Source organism: Lissotriton vulgaris, chromosome 5 (genome assembly GCF_964263255.1).
Source record: "Lissotriton vulgaris chromosome 5, aLisVul1.2, whole genome shotgun sequence".
Taxonomy (NCBI): domain Eukaryota; kingdom Metazoa; phylum Chordata; class Amphibia; order Caudata; family Salamandridae; genus Lissotriton; species Lissotriton vulgaris.
Genome location: NC_141693.1, coordinates 76829275 through 76845240, shown reverse-complemented (window position 1 = coordinate 76845240; position 15966 = coordinate 76829275). Strand labels below are relative to the sequence as shown.

General features: G+C 48.3%; 1 protein-coding gene across 1 annotated transcript in view; it reads right to left on the bottom strand.

Moving 5' to 3' along the window:
* LOC147710234 (E3 ubiquitin-protein ligase TRIM39-like) overlaps positions 1 to 15966 on the bottom strand; it is a 320917-nt gene that overhangs the window by 80081 nt on the left and 224870 nt on the right. The window contains exon 4 of the mRNA XM_086920905.1: positions 1706 to 1728. Within this exon, the coding sequence (XP_086777031.1) occupies positions 1706 to 1728 (23 nt within the window). The remainder of the gene's footprint in view (positions 1 to 1705; positions 1729 to 15966) is intronic.

Genomic DNA, 15966 nt, shown 5'->3' with positions numbered 1-15966 from the left:
TTTTTTCAAAGTCATGCACCTTGGAATGGCTCAAGTACTGCATATTGGAACCTCTGTGGTACTGGACCTTGGCATCTCTGTAGTCCTGCACCTGGGAATCTCCCAAGTCCTGATGCTTGAAATCTGTGTTTTCCTGCACTTTTGAGTCCCTGAATGCCTGCTCTAAATGTCAGGGTGCTGACCTGGAGTTAATCATATGGTCTGGTACATGTCACTGTACACAGAATATCTGAAGTTCTGCACCTGGAATCCATGAGGTGGTGCTTACTATAATATCTGCATTTTTCTGTTCTGATTTCTCTGCTGAGTAGTAATTATTTTCTGGTTATCTCATTACAAGTTTTGTAATTTGGCCTCGATCCATCTGACTTCCTCGATGCTTTGTCTAATACCTCAATCCAGTAATTCCTTGACTTTTTCTTTCCCATTTGCAAGCATTCTAACATGAAGCAACAAACTCCTCCCATTCACTCTCCTATGACGTAATACGGGGTAGGTGACCCCTCTGCTGTAACCGGCAACTACTTACAGATGACTCTCAATCGACAAGCAGCTATCCACCCAACTATAGCGCCATACAAGAGGGAGTATCTTATTCTCTCCTCTGTATCTCGCTCTCTAAATCTTACTCTTGATCTCGCTTTACATCTTTCATTGTCTTGCTTGCTGTATCTTTTCCATCTCTCTCTCTCTCTATCACTCTGTCTCCCTTTTTCCTTCCCTCCTTCACTCTCATCTTTGGCCCGGACTCTTTCTCTTGTTCCCTCCATTTCACCCTACATATTTCCTGCTCCCTTTAGTTCTGCCTAACCCTTTCCTTTGCTGTTTTTCTGCCTCACTCTATCTCTCCCAGAATTCTCTTCCCTCTCTATTTGGCCATGTACTTTACCTATCCCTCTATACACATCTCTCACTCACCCACAACCCCCTGCTCTATCTCCCCTGGTTTGTCTTTACTCCACACACCCACCCTCTTATTCTTCCACTCTGTTCTCCCTATCTCTCGTTTTCTCTCTGTCCCTTTATGTCTATTTCGGTGTCTTTCCACTCTCACTTTCTGTATTTCTCTCCATCACAGTTTCTCTGTCTTCTTATGGCTAATTCCCTCCATTTCTGTCTGTACTTTGGAACTTCCATCACCCTCTCTATCACTCTCACTCTCCTTCTCTGTCTGCCTCTCTCCTTTCGTAGTATTAGGCTTGTTTATGATGACGATACCAAAGGGGATGATGGACGGAGCGCTTGAGCAAATGAAACACTCACCCCCAGTCAACTGATCTGGGTTTAAACCATCACCATTCTTTATCTCACTCCACCACTATGGCCATATGCAAATCAGTCTGACCCCGTGCCTCATGGGAACAGTCCAGCCCGAACTGCCAAGCCATGGCTTCCCTGGACCGGAAACAAGCTTCCTCAATTAAGTTTTATGAGGATCTCAAAATCAACGGTTTGAAAGAACTTGTGAATATATTGTGGATTTTGAGACTAAGGAGAATAGAGCCGGTACAGTTTGGACCTTTCAAAGTACTGGGCATAAGTTTAAGTGGGCCACAGGTGTGTTGTATTTTTTACAATCTGAGATCCTTAGACATATTTCTTTTGCAGGATAGGGACTTGAGTGAACTCAGCAGTGGCCTTTACACACTGCAGCAGTGAGACCTGCTCCTTACACACTGAGAGGAGGATAATAACCCAGCCTTACCTGCTCAGGGTGCTTCTGATATCCTGCAAAACAGAGAAAGAAATGTAATAACATTAGTTTCCACAAAAGAGAATAAATGTTGACATTAAATTTAGGAGTTAAATGTGTTTTGAACAATAAGTTTCATTGAACACTAATAACTATCTCTAGTTAGATGACATTGGGACGGGAGCTGCCCCCACATCCTCGTACAAACTCTGATATTCTGTCGGCACAGGCGGTGATATCCTGGATGGAAATCCCATGACACAGCATAATCTGTAATATTCTGAATGGGGTCACATGACAAGGCAGAGGCTGTGATATTCTGAATGGGACTCTCATGACATGGCACATTCTGATATTCGGAATGGGTTCACATAACACACTGTTACATTCTGAACAAGGTTTCATGACTCAGCAGTCTGTGATGCTATGAATGGTACTTCGCGGCGGTAAGGAGAGCCTACCAGGTCTGTGTACAGCTTACCTTGCAAGCAAGATTGCTAATAGGAAGCTGTTCCCCTCCCCGCCATTTCGAGTTTTTGATTATAATAAAGTCGGTTCCCCTTCACAAAGCAAAGGGCTCTTATTATAAGGTGATATTTCCCTTTTTCACTTCTGTATTGGTTGAAAGATAAGGGTTGTCACTCAGGGTCACAGAGGTGAGAGTCCTGAAGAAAGCCGGGCACTGTCAATAGCCGGCTGAAACATGTCGGCACTTATGTTATGTTATGTTATAGAGAGTTTTGTAGCGCGCTCAATTACTCTAGAGTATCCTGGCGCGAGCTCGTGCAGAGAGGCAGAATGGGGGGAGATGGAAATCAGATTGTTATGTTGAAGAGATGTGTTTTTAATGGTTTTTTAAAGGAAAGAATATCTTGAATAGCGCGGAGTTGCAGGGGAAGTGCGTTCCAAGCTCTAGCTGCTTTTACGGAGAAAGACCGTCCGCCTAGCCAAGCGCGCTGAAATCGTGGGAGGACCATCCGACACTGGTTGGCCGACCTAAGGCAGTGGTTAGAAACATACATTGAAAAACGCTTTCTCAGGTAATGAGGCCCTTGACCATGCGTGGCTCTGAAGGAGAGAACCAGAGATTTGAACAGAATCCGTTGTGTCACAGGCAGCCAGTGTACACTACGCAAATGATGCCGAACGCTAGACTTCCTCGAGATGTTAAAAAGCAGTCTAGCCACAACATTCTGGATGATCTGAAGTCGCTTGATCAGGTAAGCTGGAATACCAATGAACAAAGTGTTCACGTAGTCTAACCGAGAGAGAATAAGGGCACGTGACACTGTCTTTTTGGCTTCCCTTGGGAGCAAAGGAAAGAATCTGCGTAGGGCTTTGAGAGTGCCAAAGCAGATGCCTGTTAATTTTTTTATGTGGTCATCAAATTTGAGATTTTCACTAAACCACACTCCCAAGTTTTTTGCCGGGCTGCCCATTGAATTGGGGCAGGGATCGTCCGGTGGCCATAGTAGTTGTCATTGCACTTCAGTTGGGCAAGTGCGAGCCAACGGAAGACAGATGAGAGACAGAGCTGTACAGCAGAAGTGCCCAGATTATCATCTGGCCATGTAAACAAAAGCTGGGTGTCATCAGCATAGGCAATTATTTTTGCACCTAATTGCTCGGCCAGGAAAATCAAAGGGGTCAAGTAAATATTAAACAACAGGGGGCTAAGGGTGGACCCCTGAGGCACCCCAGTAGAAAGTGTCCTGGCAGAGGACGCATGCGGCGGCATCCACACCTGCTGGGTCTGATTATTCCGGAATTACGTCATCCACTCTAAAGCGGAACCAGTAATGCCGATACCAGACAGCCTGGCAAGAAGAAGCTGATGGGGCACCGTGTCGAAGGCGGCAGATAAATCTAAAAAGACCAGTGCCGCTCTGCCGCCTCCGTCCAGGCATTTCCGAATAGCCTCTGACATCTCTACCAGTGCTGCTTCAGTGCTATAAGCAGCATGGAACCCTGACTGAGCCGGGTGCAGGACATTGGAGGCCTCCACAAAAGGGTCCAGCTGACAAAACGCCATTAGTACCGGTAGCAAGGAAATAGGTCGATAGCTAGACGGAGCAGATGGATCCAGGCCTGATTTCTTTAGGAGCGGCAATAATTTAGCTTGCTTCCAGCAAATCGGAACTGTAGCAGTTGTAAAGGAGAGGTTAACAATCTGGGTAACCTCTGCACATACCGTTACTGCCACCCCTCCTAGCACACGAGCCGGACACGGATCGGTAGGAGACCCAGATGTCATGGACCTCAGAACGGCCAGTATGTCCGCTTCAGCAGAGGGAGAAAATTCCCCAAACTGACAATTGGAGACTTTAGGGGAAGGCTAAGAAGGCAAGGTCCTCTGATTATGACATGCAATGCGCAGGCTGTCCTGAATCTTCACAATTTTATCTGTAAAGAAAGAGGACAGATCCTCGCACCACTGTTCAGAGGAAGGCAACAGAGGTTGCTCAGCACACGGAGAGAGAAAACTCTTAACGATGGAAACATTTTCTTTGCTATTATTGTTAGCCTTAGCGATCCTTCCTGCATAATAGATGCAGTGTGGAGCAGGTGGAATTTCATAAATAGTTCCTCTACCTAGCATCCCAGGGTACCAGTTTTCACCACTACTGATTCTGCACCACTTTTTCACCTTTTGAGTTTTCACTAACCTCTCACTGTATGTTGTATTGTCTTCCCCTCCCTATTGCTCGACCTCCAGTGTTGGGTGAACACGGAGGTGTGTTAGCAGCCCCATGATGAAGCATGACACAGCTTGCTGTGTATGAGGGCAGTTTTAAAAAATAAGGTGCTTTTTCCTCCACTTACTCTTAGAAACTTTTTAAGATTTATCTTCATCCCTCTTCCGTTTTGTGATATATGCTATGAATGAGTTCATATTACACAGTCTGATATTCTGAAACTGTCACATGGCTGCAATATTCGGAATGGTAATATATGAACCAGGACAGTCTGTGATATTTTGGCATGGGTCACATGAAACTGAATTGTTTGTTACATTCTAGTCTGTATCACATGACTCAGCACATGGAGACTCTCACATAATATTACAAATGATAAATAACCTCCTCCCATAAACGTGCCATTTAACAAGACCTCATCGGCGATAACACAAAAACTAAGAGCGCAGCTCTAGGAGTAATTTAAGAAGAGTCTCTACCCCCTGAAACCCCCAAGTTTTCACTTTTCCACCACTGGTATTTGGACTTCTCCAGTGATATAAGCCTTCCAAAAGACATCTCACCCACTGTAATCGCTGTTACAATGGAATTATGAGCTGCTAACTATAGAGCTGCTTTTTAATATATGGCCAGCTCTAGTTGAGCAGTTAGTGCAAGGGTCTCTGAGTAAGTTGCAGACGACATGTATAAAGACTATGTGTGTACTGTGCATTTTGCATGTGTGGAATAGGGTGGGGGTGGAACGTGTCTGTTGTGCATTAACCTAAGGGGACATCATTTTGTATCTGCTGAGTGTCAATGCAACCCAAGATGGAAGATGGAAAGAGCCCGCCAAACAAGAAGGTAGTTTATGAGTATATTAAAGTCCTTTGAAGCTGACCAGGCTCCTCTGAAATGAAGGAGGGAGACAGGAGCCACTTTGAAGTACAGGGGCAGTCCCTGACCCCTTCCTGCTTCTTTCTTCTCCAGAAGAGTTGCTGTGGACAGGTTTGTGCAGCAGCGGAGTTGTAAGGCCTCTCCCTCTTATGTGTCTCAGATTCCATCAAGGCACACCTGTTGCGGGGATTCTGCTCATGCACAGAACTATGCACAGGAAACCAGGACCTCAGTGAATTGTGGTGTACCAAAAACTCACTTCAGAACCCCTATCCGACTAGCATCAGTGTCTCATTAACTCCCCGTCCTACAGCGAAGCTACCAATGATTAGACAACCCAGAACATGCGACTTAGGGTACTCTCAGGAATAGTGGGAATCAAGAACACTCTTTTGTTTATATTCTCGTACCAGTTCACAACGTGAGTAATCAGAGACATGGAAAAGTTTAAAATGTTTATTTTTAACTACTTGCTTTAAGATGCAGTATTTTGGCTAACATAAGCAGGCATATGATTAGAAATAAAACAATCAGCATTGTTACACTTCCATAAAACACAAAGGGAGAAATCATGTTACAATGATAGTGGAAACAGGTCATATAGCGCCTTGTGAACCACCCTCCCCTGGCTAATAGCTAGTTTTATAATAATAGAAGGTCTCTAGGCTTAAACAGGAAACCCCATACCTCCAAGATCAGCAGAGGTGAATCACTTCTCAGGATCAGCAAAGCTCTCGGTCTCTGGAAGGGTTTTTTTCTCTAAGTGCCCGAATCATGCATGCAATGCAATATTAAATGCACTAGAATTTCAGTTGGTTGCAGCTGTGTGTGTGTTGTGTCTAGAGCATGGGCCGATCAACCTGAATCACAGAATACATTGTTATTATGACCTTGAAGAGTTCTGCACGCAGTGTACAGACTAAGGTCGCAGTGTAAGTCTAGAGATGTGAAAAACAGACGGTTCTCATGCGAAGAAAATCAAGCAGGCTAACTTACAACAACAGTTAAATATATTGTCGTCTGCAAAAGCTGCAAAGTGGTAAAATGGCGTTTAAACTTATAATTCGCTTCTGCTAGCATAGCAATGTGTGCAAGCAGAACCCGGTCTTCACTACACCCTCCTCTGATCGGACCACGAACAAAAAAGGGAAGCAATTTAGGAATGCAGAGTTCAAGTTCACGTGAGACAGAACCAAGTTCATAATTTGACATATTGGATAATTGGAAGTGATAAGTTCGAAATTGTTAGGTAAAAAGCAAAAAAACAAGAAGGGGCGGTATACTACCCATCATGGAGAGGAAAAATTGTTTAAAAAAATGTTGATGACAGTACGTTTTTGTGATGGACAAGTGCCAATTCAATCGATCAGCATATAGGCACAGTACGTTGCAACTGCATTTAAAAGGAAGTCCTTGTTATCATCAGCCAACAATTCATCCATCCAATTTAATAAAGAGAATGAACATACATGTTCTTTCATAGCTGGAGCCTCTAGCACCATCAGAGGACAACTTGTGTGTTCTTCGAGATAACTTTGTGTCAGGAAGTCATGTGCAGCCGCGCATATATTCCAATTCCCTAGAACTACATGCGCCGCTTCGCAGGCAGGCCATAATCCCGATGCCAGAACAGTCCAACTCATGAGCCACTAAGGGACTCATCAGTCGATCATAATCCGGGCCAGGAGACACTGTATTGCAGAGACACAAATCCAAAGACCATTCAAAACAGCAATCCAGGCAATGGAAAACGGGTTGCATGTAAGTAAAGTATGAGAATCAGAAGGATAATCCAAAGGCTACACTCAAGGTGGCCAGAGGTACTGTTCCATAATATTCAAGCATCCGTTTGCAAAGCTGATGCACCCGGGGCAGGCTGTCTTGTCACACAGATTGTGCAGCCATTTCTGAGCAAGCAAATCAACAGCAGCACACCGGCAGCCAAGGCAAGAATTAATGGTAACCCGCCAAAGATGCTGGAAAAAATAGAATGAAAAAATGCCGGTATCACACTAAATACTGTTTGGAATGAGGTCACAAGGCCGGAGCTCACAACTTTGAAAAATGCACCAAGCCAGTTGTTGACGAGGCATTGAATATTGTGTGAATCAAAGCACCAAAATGAAGTGAGAGATCAGTATATAAAAAAGCATGCGCCTCAGTGCGGGTGTTTGCCACGTGAAGGACAAATGTTTCTCGGGAAGAAGTAAGGACGACTTCTCTTCGGGACAATAGAATCCTTATTCTACTCATCTTGTTGAACTCTGCTTTCAAGGTCGGAATGGAAGTCCAGACGGATATGTCGAGTACCTGGTTGAGACCTGTCTGTATGCTCATGGGAACTAGATCAGCAATGGTGGCAAAGAGATTGTTGAAATCTGACTCCTCCAATTTTGCTGTTATAGGAGAAGCTAAGTTCTTGAGCTGGGCATGGGTGTTGCGTGCCAAAAATAGGGGGGGGGGCAAAATAATCATGTATGGCTCCGGTCTCTATTTTGATATTGTAATTCATAGCGCCTTTTTATAGAATTTATATCTATGATACTTAATATATGATCTAAGTCTTTTCCTGGGTTAAATATTTAATACTTTTTTAGAATTGGTTTTAATAATGTTAATGTATATGTATTATTTGTGTCGTTGCAATATTTGTGAATTTTAGACTTTCATACTTTGGAGTATTCTTAATGGATGAAATATGTAATAATGTACTATCCTGTTATTTATTGTCTTTTATGATGAAGAATCGCAATAAAGAGTTATGAATGAATGAAGGAAAGCCTGCGGTCCGTGTTGGTAATCAATCTGTCACCAACGTCGTTAATTCTCACATAGGAAACTTTATCAGGACTTAAATGATAAGAGTAATTAGAAGGGAAACCTGTAGGGTAATTACCTCCCTTCTCTGTTGCAGCAATAACTGCCAAGATGTCATCATCAATCTTACATTAGGATCTTGTACAGGGGGCGCTAGAGGGCGCCAGGCAAGATGGCCGCACGAATGTGAGGCTCCGCCAGATCGAGCCATAATCCTTTTTAAAATCCTTAATATCCTGTCCTTGTAACTCCCCAGCGTTGCGGACATACCTGCAAGGAGCGAGGCGGCGTCGATTGGCTCTGCTTTTAGCTTTCTAGCCGACTCCGGTGGTGACTGCCGCCGTTTGAACTGCCGGCTGGGCCCTGACAACGTGGCAATCCGGGACGGCCCCGCGTCCGAGACCTGCCTACTGTGGGGGAATCCTGCGGCGCCTGGCGTGGCTGCCGGGAGCGGCTCGAGCGGCTGGACGGCCTTGTCGAGGCCAAGGGAGAGGCTCTGTACAGCGGCGGAGGCGATCGGTCGTTGCCTGGGCCGGTCCCGGCTTCTGCTGGTTGCGGTGAGTGGGGAGGCGGCCTGGGAAAGCCTGGGGCTGCGGAGGTGGCGCAAGGCTGCACTGGACCGCTCCGCGCGAGCTGCGGCTGGTGAGGGCAGGGTGCGCTCAGGCGCGGCTGCGGGGGCCGATCGGGTCAGTGACCGCTCCGCGGTGCCTGGAGGAATGTTGAAGTGTACTGCCCGGGTTTGCGGCTGAGCACTAGCCGTGGGAAAGTGGCTGAGGACTGACTGCCCTATAGTTTGCTACCAGGTGGTGGGGCCTCCCGGGCTCCTGCTGCTCTGTTTTACCGGCCATCGGCGTCCCATGGGGCCGCGGTGCTGCTCTACCGACATTGCTGCATTGCTTTGTGACTGCACGTACCAGCGCCAGGAGGCTTTGAGGTGCCTGTGAACTGATTTGGTGATTCGGTCTGCTGGAGGCCTATGGAGGTGGAATTGGCACCGAGAGGGACACAAGCTGGGCCTTGCTTGATCGTGCATCTCAGGCTCGTAGTGCTGCCTGTTTGACTTCTGGAGTTCCTTCTCCCTGGATGTTGAACTTGCTTGCCCATCCTTATAATTGTGAATACTGCCCCGATCAGCTGGTGGTAACTACTGCGACTTTGTGGGCTGGTGGTGACGGTTTACCGGTACTATGGGCAGGCCTGAAAGGAATCAGCCCAAATTAACTTTTGACGCTAGGAAGTCTGCGATGTCGACCTCGCAGGCGCCGCCAGACACGGAGCCCGCTGGGGCGTCTGGGGGTACGCCGAATTTAGAGGCTGTGCTGGTGGCGATGCAAAAAACATTGCAGTCCATAGAAGGCACCATGGAGGCAGTGAATCACAGACTGGACCATATGACTACGCAATTTGAGAGACAGAATGAACGGATGGGAGAGGTTGAACAGAGAGTGTCTGCCACTGAGGATGGTCTGGCTACCGTATCCACCAAGGTATTCAACATGGAGCGTGTTTTGGAGGTCATCCAGGCTAAGAATGAGGAGTTGGAAGGGCGGTCCCGACGCAACAACATCCGCGTCACGGGGCTGCCGGAGTCTACCAATGTGGGTCGGATGGAAGATTTCATGGAACGCTTGTTGCTTGATATTTTTGGAGCGGATCAGTTATCCCGAGTGTTCATCGCGGAGCGGGCACACCGCTCATTGGCGAAACGTCCAGTGCCTGGAGCGGCGCCCCGTCCCATCATCGCCCGCATACTCAATTATAAAGACAGGGATGTGATTCTGCGCCTGGCCCGGGAGAAGGGCACCATAGACTACCAGGGCAACAAACTCGAATTCTATCCTGATTTCACAGTGGCGATGCAAACAGCGAGGAAGGAATTTCATGTGGTTAAGTAACTGCTCAGGGCAGAGGACATTCCATATGCCATGCTCTACCCGGCCCGCCTCCGGATTGGGCCACCGGCAGATAATAAAATCTTTACATCTCCCAAGGCAGCCATGGATTATGCGAAGAAGCAGAAAAAAAGGGAACGAGACTCTAATGCAGAGCAGGACAGGGAGGAGGAGATGCGTGATGAGGTTGCATAGATCTACGTACTTATTCAATATGATCGTTGATCCTGGTCATACTCGTTAGGGCATTTCTGCACGATAACGCTCCACTCTTATAGCTGACTAGTTAGTGCTTTTTCATTACTGCTGAAGGTTGATGGGTCTATGCGACTTTGCATTCTCAACGATACTGCCAGTGACCTGGCTAAGGATCTGTGACTAATGTGCTGTTTATTTCCTATATGTTGGGGTTCGGCGCACGGACCCCTTTCACGGTTGCTGTCGGGTGGTGGGCCGGGACACCTATGCAGATACAATGGTGACGCCGCAGCCCTGGAGTGGGATTCATGCTGCACTACTGTTTGATATATTGTCTATTGAGGTTTGGCTCCTAGACCTCTGTGCTGTCTTATATGAAAGGGATGCACCAGACTTACAGATGAGGTCTAGGGGATAGCTATTTTCTGGGAATGTTTATGTTGCACTGTTGATTTGCCTGTTCAAAGTTGTATGCTGGCACATGCTGATAGATGTACTGCTGCCTCCTCCACTGGGTGCTGCTGGAATGTTCTGGTATATGACGCAGCGCGGGGAGGACGGGGATGGACGATTAGACGGTTTGCGCGATCCTCTCCTGCTTAGCTCGCTAGTGGGAGTTGGGCACCTCTACGCCCCCACGTATCGGAGCTCCCCACAATTTGTTTTGTTCAAAGTTCGGGGTTTGGGCACTGAGGGGTTTGGGATGGCTTTGGCAGGTTGGGGGTGCTGAAGTGGGCGGGGGTGGGGATCTGGTTACCAGGGGTTTCAGTTCTGGGGAGGGAGTTTGACTCTTGGGGTACACGCAAGGAGGGTCTGTTATGTGGTGTTGGGGGCTGCCTCGGGTGGGACATGGGAATGAACGCAATTGTCAATGTTTACTGCCGGAACGTACATTCAAGACCAGACGGATAGGTATATATATTAACTATCATTCTTTCTAGGGGGGGGGAACGCTGAATTGGATAACGTGGAATGTGCGGGGTCTTAACAGACCACAAAGACTAGGCAGATGCTTGCGTATTTGAATAGGCATGCAGTGCAGGTGGCCTTCCTGCAGGAGACGCATCTCAGCGGGCAGGCAGCTGACGCGGTTGCATGCCGTTGGGCTGGTACCAGAGTGGCCACCTCGTACTCCTCCTATGCCCGAGGTGTCATGATCCTCATTAAAAAAGATGTCCCATTTGTGAGTTTGCATGAGGAGATTGATCAGGAAGGTCGCTATATCATTTTACATGGAAAACTGTGTGGTACGCTAGTCACGATGGTTAATGTATATGGGCCCAACATTGACGATCCGGATTTTTATGTCACGTTGTGGAATAAGGTTTGTCAGCTGCCTCCCTCGGCGATTATTTGCGGGGGGTCTGAATGTGACGCTGGATCAAGGGTTGGATAAAAATGAAATGCGTCAATCATCCATGAAGCGTGCGTGTGGAGCTGTCAGGGATGGGATGGAGGTGCTGGTGCTGGTGGATATGTGGAGGCTGGGACATCCTGGAGTGAGGGAGGGCACCTGCTATACTTCCGCCCATGACACTTGGTCGAGATTGGATTACTGGCTGGTGACGAAAGATGTGAGTGGCTGGGTAGCGAGGACTGCGCATTTGGCTCGCACATTATCCGATCATGCCCCAGTGCTGATGGCAGTTCAGCTCCCGACGCATGCGCATGTACCGTTTGCATGGTGGTTGCCTCCTGGTGTGTTGAAAGATCAGGTACTGCGAGAGAGTTTGCGTGAAGCGATTGAATTGTTTTTCGATAAGAATGTTGGATCAGTGTCCAGTGCGGGCGTAATTTGGGAGGCGTTTAAGGTGACAATGCGGGGCACATGTATCGGTATGCAGGCTGGGGTACTTAAATCGCTCAGGGACTCTATGGAGCGGCTAGAGCGTGAGGTGTTATGTCTGGAGCGACAATGCGAGCAGCAGCCCTCTGATCGCCTACTGGCCGACGTACGCTTGAAGGTCTCTGAGTACAATGAACTTGCAGATCAGGAAGTTCAATATCTATCCAAGCGAGCTAGAGCTCGGCACTATGGAGAGGGTGGCAGGCCTGGGCGGGGACTGGCGGATAAGCTAAAGGACCACTGGGCTAAACATTGTGCAGTACAGGAGATCAGGGAGGGCGATAGGACTGTGACCGATGCGGAGGGTATCTTGGATTGTTTCACTCGGTACTATACTAACATGCATGCACATAAAGACACGGCAGACGAAGGGGAAATCTCCGAATATCTAGAAGACATCGCGCTAGTCTGGCTCTCGAAGGGGCAGCAGGACTTTCTGATGCATCATGTCATGGAGGGTGAACTGAGAGATGCGATTGCGGCTCTGCCCAACGGCAAGGCTGCCGGTACGGATGGCCTACCGCCTGAATTCTATAAGGAGTATGTGGATTTATTGCTGCCGCATCTGGCGATGGTGCTGGAAGAGGCCTTTGACAGTGGGCAACTACCTGCGACGTTGAGGGAGGCTCTGCTGGTGGTACTCCCGAAACCGGGTAAACCTTTGGACAGCTGTGAGTCATACCGGCCGTTGTCGTTAATGAACACAGATGTTAAGATCATTGCCAAGGTGTTAGCCACGCGATTGCAACTATTATTACCGGTAATGGTGTTGCCGGACCAATCTGGATTTGTACCGGCGCGCTCCACCACGCATAACCTAAGAGCACTTTTCGCTGTCCTACACCTACTCAAACCTGACTTAGCTGCGGTGGCGGTCCTATTGGACGCTGCCAAAGCATTCGACTCTGTGGCCTGGAGATACATGATGGCCATACTGCATCGCATGGGGGTGCCGTTCTTTTTCACGTCGTTGATAGCTCTGTTGTACACTAATCCTGTGGCTCGAGTGCGAGTGAACGGGCGGGCGTCGGAACCGTTTGCAATACAGAGGGGCACGAGACAGGGGTGCCCACTATCGCCTTTATTGTTTGCCATCATTCTGGAACCGCTAGCCTCTATTTTGCGTCAATGGCACCCATCTTCGGCTCTGTGTTTCCGTCTCCGCTCCCTGGCGGTGTCCATGTACGCGGATGACATGGTGCTTTATATTCGAGAGCCAGACAGATACCTAGATGGGGTGCTCAGGGAATATGTGCGGTTTGAACATTTCTCCGGCTTGTCGATAAATTGGGGGAAGTCCGTAGTGCTGCCACTGACAGATATTACGTGCCCATTTCCGTTAGAATTTCCTTTGGAATGGGCTGAGGAACCTGTCCGCTATTTGGGCATATGGATACATCGAGATACCCAAGAAATGATTCGGGCTAACTACGGGGTGGCCATTTCCAAATTAGAAGACCAAGTAGCGCGCTGGATTCGGTTGCCACTTTCGTTCGCGGACCGCGTAGCTTTGATCAAAATGGTGGTGCTTCCCAAATTTTTATATTATTTCGTCAACATCCCGCTCCGCTTGACATCTAGTTTTTTCACAACGTTGCAGTCCCTGCTAATTACCTTGGCTTGGGGAGTGAAGAAACCGCGAGTGAAATGGGAAACCCTGACCAAACCATATGACAGAGGCGGCTTTGCGGTGCCTGACGTGAAACTATACTATCTATGTGTGCAGGCGCATTTTGCCTCGTACTGGATTTCGGCGGCGCCATATACGCCGCACGTGGCGATCGAGGCGGCGGCAACGCATCCATTGCCATTGAAAGCGATGATTGTAAACTCACACTCTGTATATGAAAGGGGCGAGGTGGACACGGTGCAGAGCGCGGTGAGAGCGTGGCGGGAGTTGGGCAGGCGCTGGTTCCTTGCCGCTCTATGCGCCGGCCATGCCACTGCTTCATCATGAGCATATCTCAGTCTCGAGCGAGATAGGGGCTCTCCACCTACTACAGGATGTTGGTATAACTACAATGGGGGATATCTTCCCGGCAGGCCGCTTTCTGGCTTTACCGTCAATATTGGACCAAACAAACAATGTCACTATGGCTACCTTCATGTATGTCCGGTTGAGAGCCGCAGTGCAGGATCATTTTCCGACCTTTCCGTTGGAACCGCCCGCGCTGGCTGCGCTGCAGTTCATGTATACAGCTACTTCTAGAGTTAAAATGGTTTCGAGGCTATACAAAATTTCACAAGATGAGGAGTGTGGTATGGATGTGGCTGCGATGGCTAGGTGGGATGCGTGTTTGCTGGAGCCGCTTCTGGAGGATGAATGGGTGGAGTGCTGTGCTATGACCAGGAAATTCGCTGCTAATGGGAATTTTAGGCTCTTGCATTATAAATTCTTGCAACAATGGTATAACTCTCCGGAGCAACTCTTTAAATTTGGTCTGCGTGACTCATCTATGTGTGTGCGCTGCGGGGCTGCTGTGGCTGATTTTTTTTTTTTTATTTTTTTTATTTTGCAGTTTGAGTAAAACAGGTAACACAAGAAAGGCTACTGAGGTGTTGCTCATTTCCCCACGCAGGGGGCACAATCAAAATCAGGTGCAATGTCATCTTAACGGAACATAGGCACATCAAGTCCGAAGCTACGCGAGCGAAGCCATAAGTCTTTAGAGTAACAGTTCGTTAAATCTATTAACGGCATTGTATGATGTGGAAGCTGAGTAGAGGGGCCGTCAAACCCATGTTCCTTCACATCCAAGCCAGATGGCTACGGGTCCAGTATAAGCACCCCAGTACGCCCAGAACAAGAAAGTAAAACTCCCCCCCCCCCTATGGTGGCGACTCCAGACATACTCACATACATTCAATCATCCAGACTAGACTTGAAAGAGGTGCAGTGATCGTAAGGATGCATGACAGACAGCGGAGGGCAGCCCTTTAGAGAGGAAGGCTACCAAAGGACCCCATTGGAACTGAAAGTTCTTGAATTTACCAAGGAAGATGTCCGCCATTCTTTCCAAGCTTAGAAGCTTCCAGAGCCGTGCGTGCCACAGAGAGATTGCCGGAGCCTCCTTCCGTATCCAAGCAGCGGCCAACGTAAGTTTGGCTGCACCCAAGCATAGCCATAGGATCTTCTTGTCAGCCCGGGTCTGGTGTTCAAGACCTGATTCACGCAAGCCCAACAGAACAGAGGCAATAGAGTCCTCTATAGGATAATGAAGTATATCCCTGATATGTGAGAGAATCTTCTCCCAATATGGTCGGATTACTGGACAGTCCCACCAGATGTGGCGGAAGTCCCCGAGGAGCCCACACCCCCTCCAACATTGGTCGGAGGTGGCCGGATAGATGCGGTGGAGCCTAGTTGGGCAGAGATACCATTGCATGAGCGTCTTGAGATGAGCTTCCCTTAGGTGCAGCAAATGAGTAAATGCCGTCAGGTCCCGCCACATTGCCGGCCACTCAGAATCGGAGATATCTCTCCCTATCATTACCTCCCATTGCTCCATGTAACGCGGTCTAGGCGTCACCGCTGATTTAAGCAAAAGCTGGTATAAAAAGGAAATGACTCCCTTCACGGCAGACGTCCGCAATATGAAAGCCTCGAATGGTGACGGAGGTCTCGTTGCTGCCTCCAGTACTTTTGTGGCCCAAATGAAGCAGTTGTACATGACGATATCGTTTGGAATGGGGGATCCCGTAGTCCCTCATACAGTTAGCAAAGGTGAGGAGATCCTGCCCATGAAAGAGATGAGTCAAAGCCCTGCAGCCTCCCTACCTCCAAGCATCAAAGGCCCCCTCTCGAGGCGCCGGCGGGAAAGCCGGATTGAAGTGCAAGGGCGTAAACGGGGAAGGGAACGTTGTCCAACGCTCATCCGTAGCTAAGGTGTCCCACACCTTCAGTGTGGTACCCGTAGGGGTACTGATGTAGGCGTTCAGCGGGCGGTC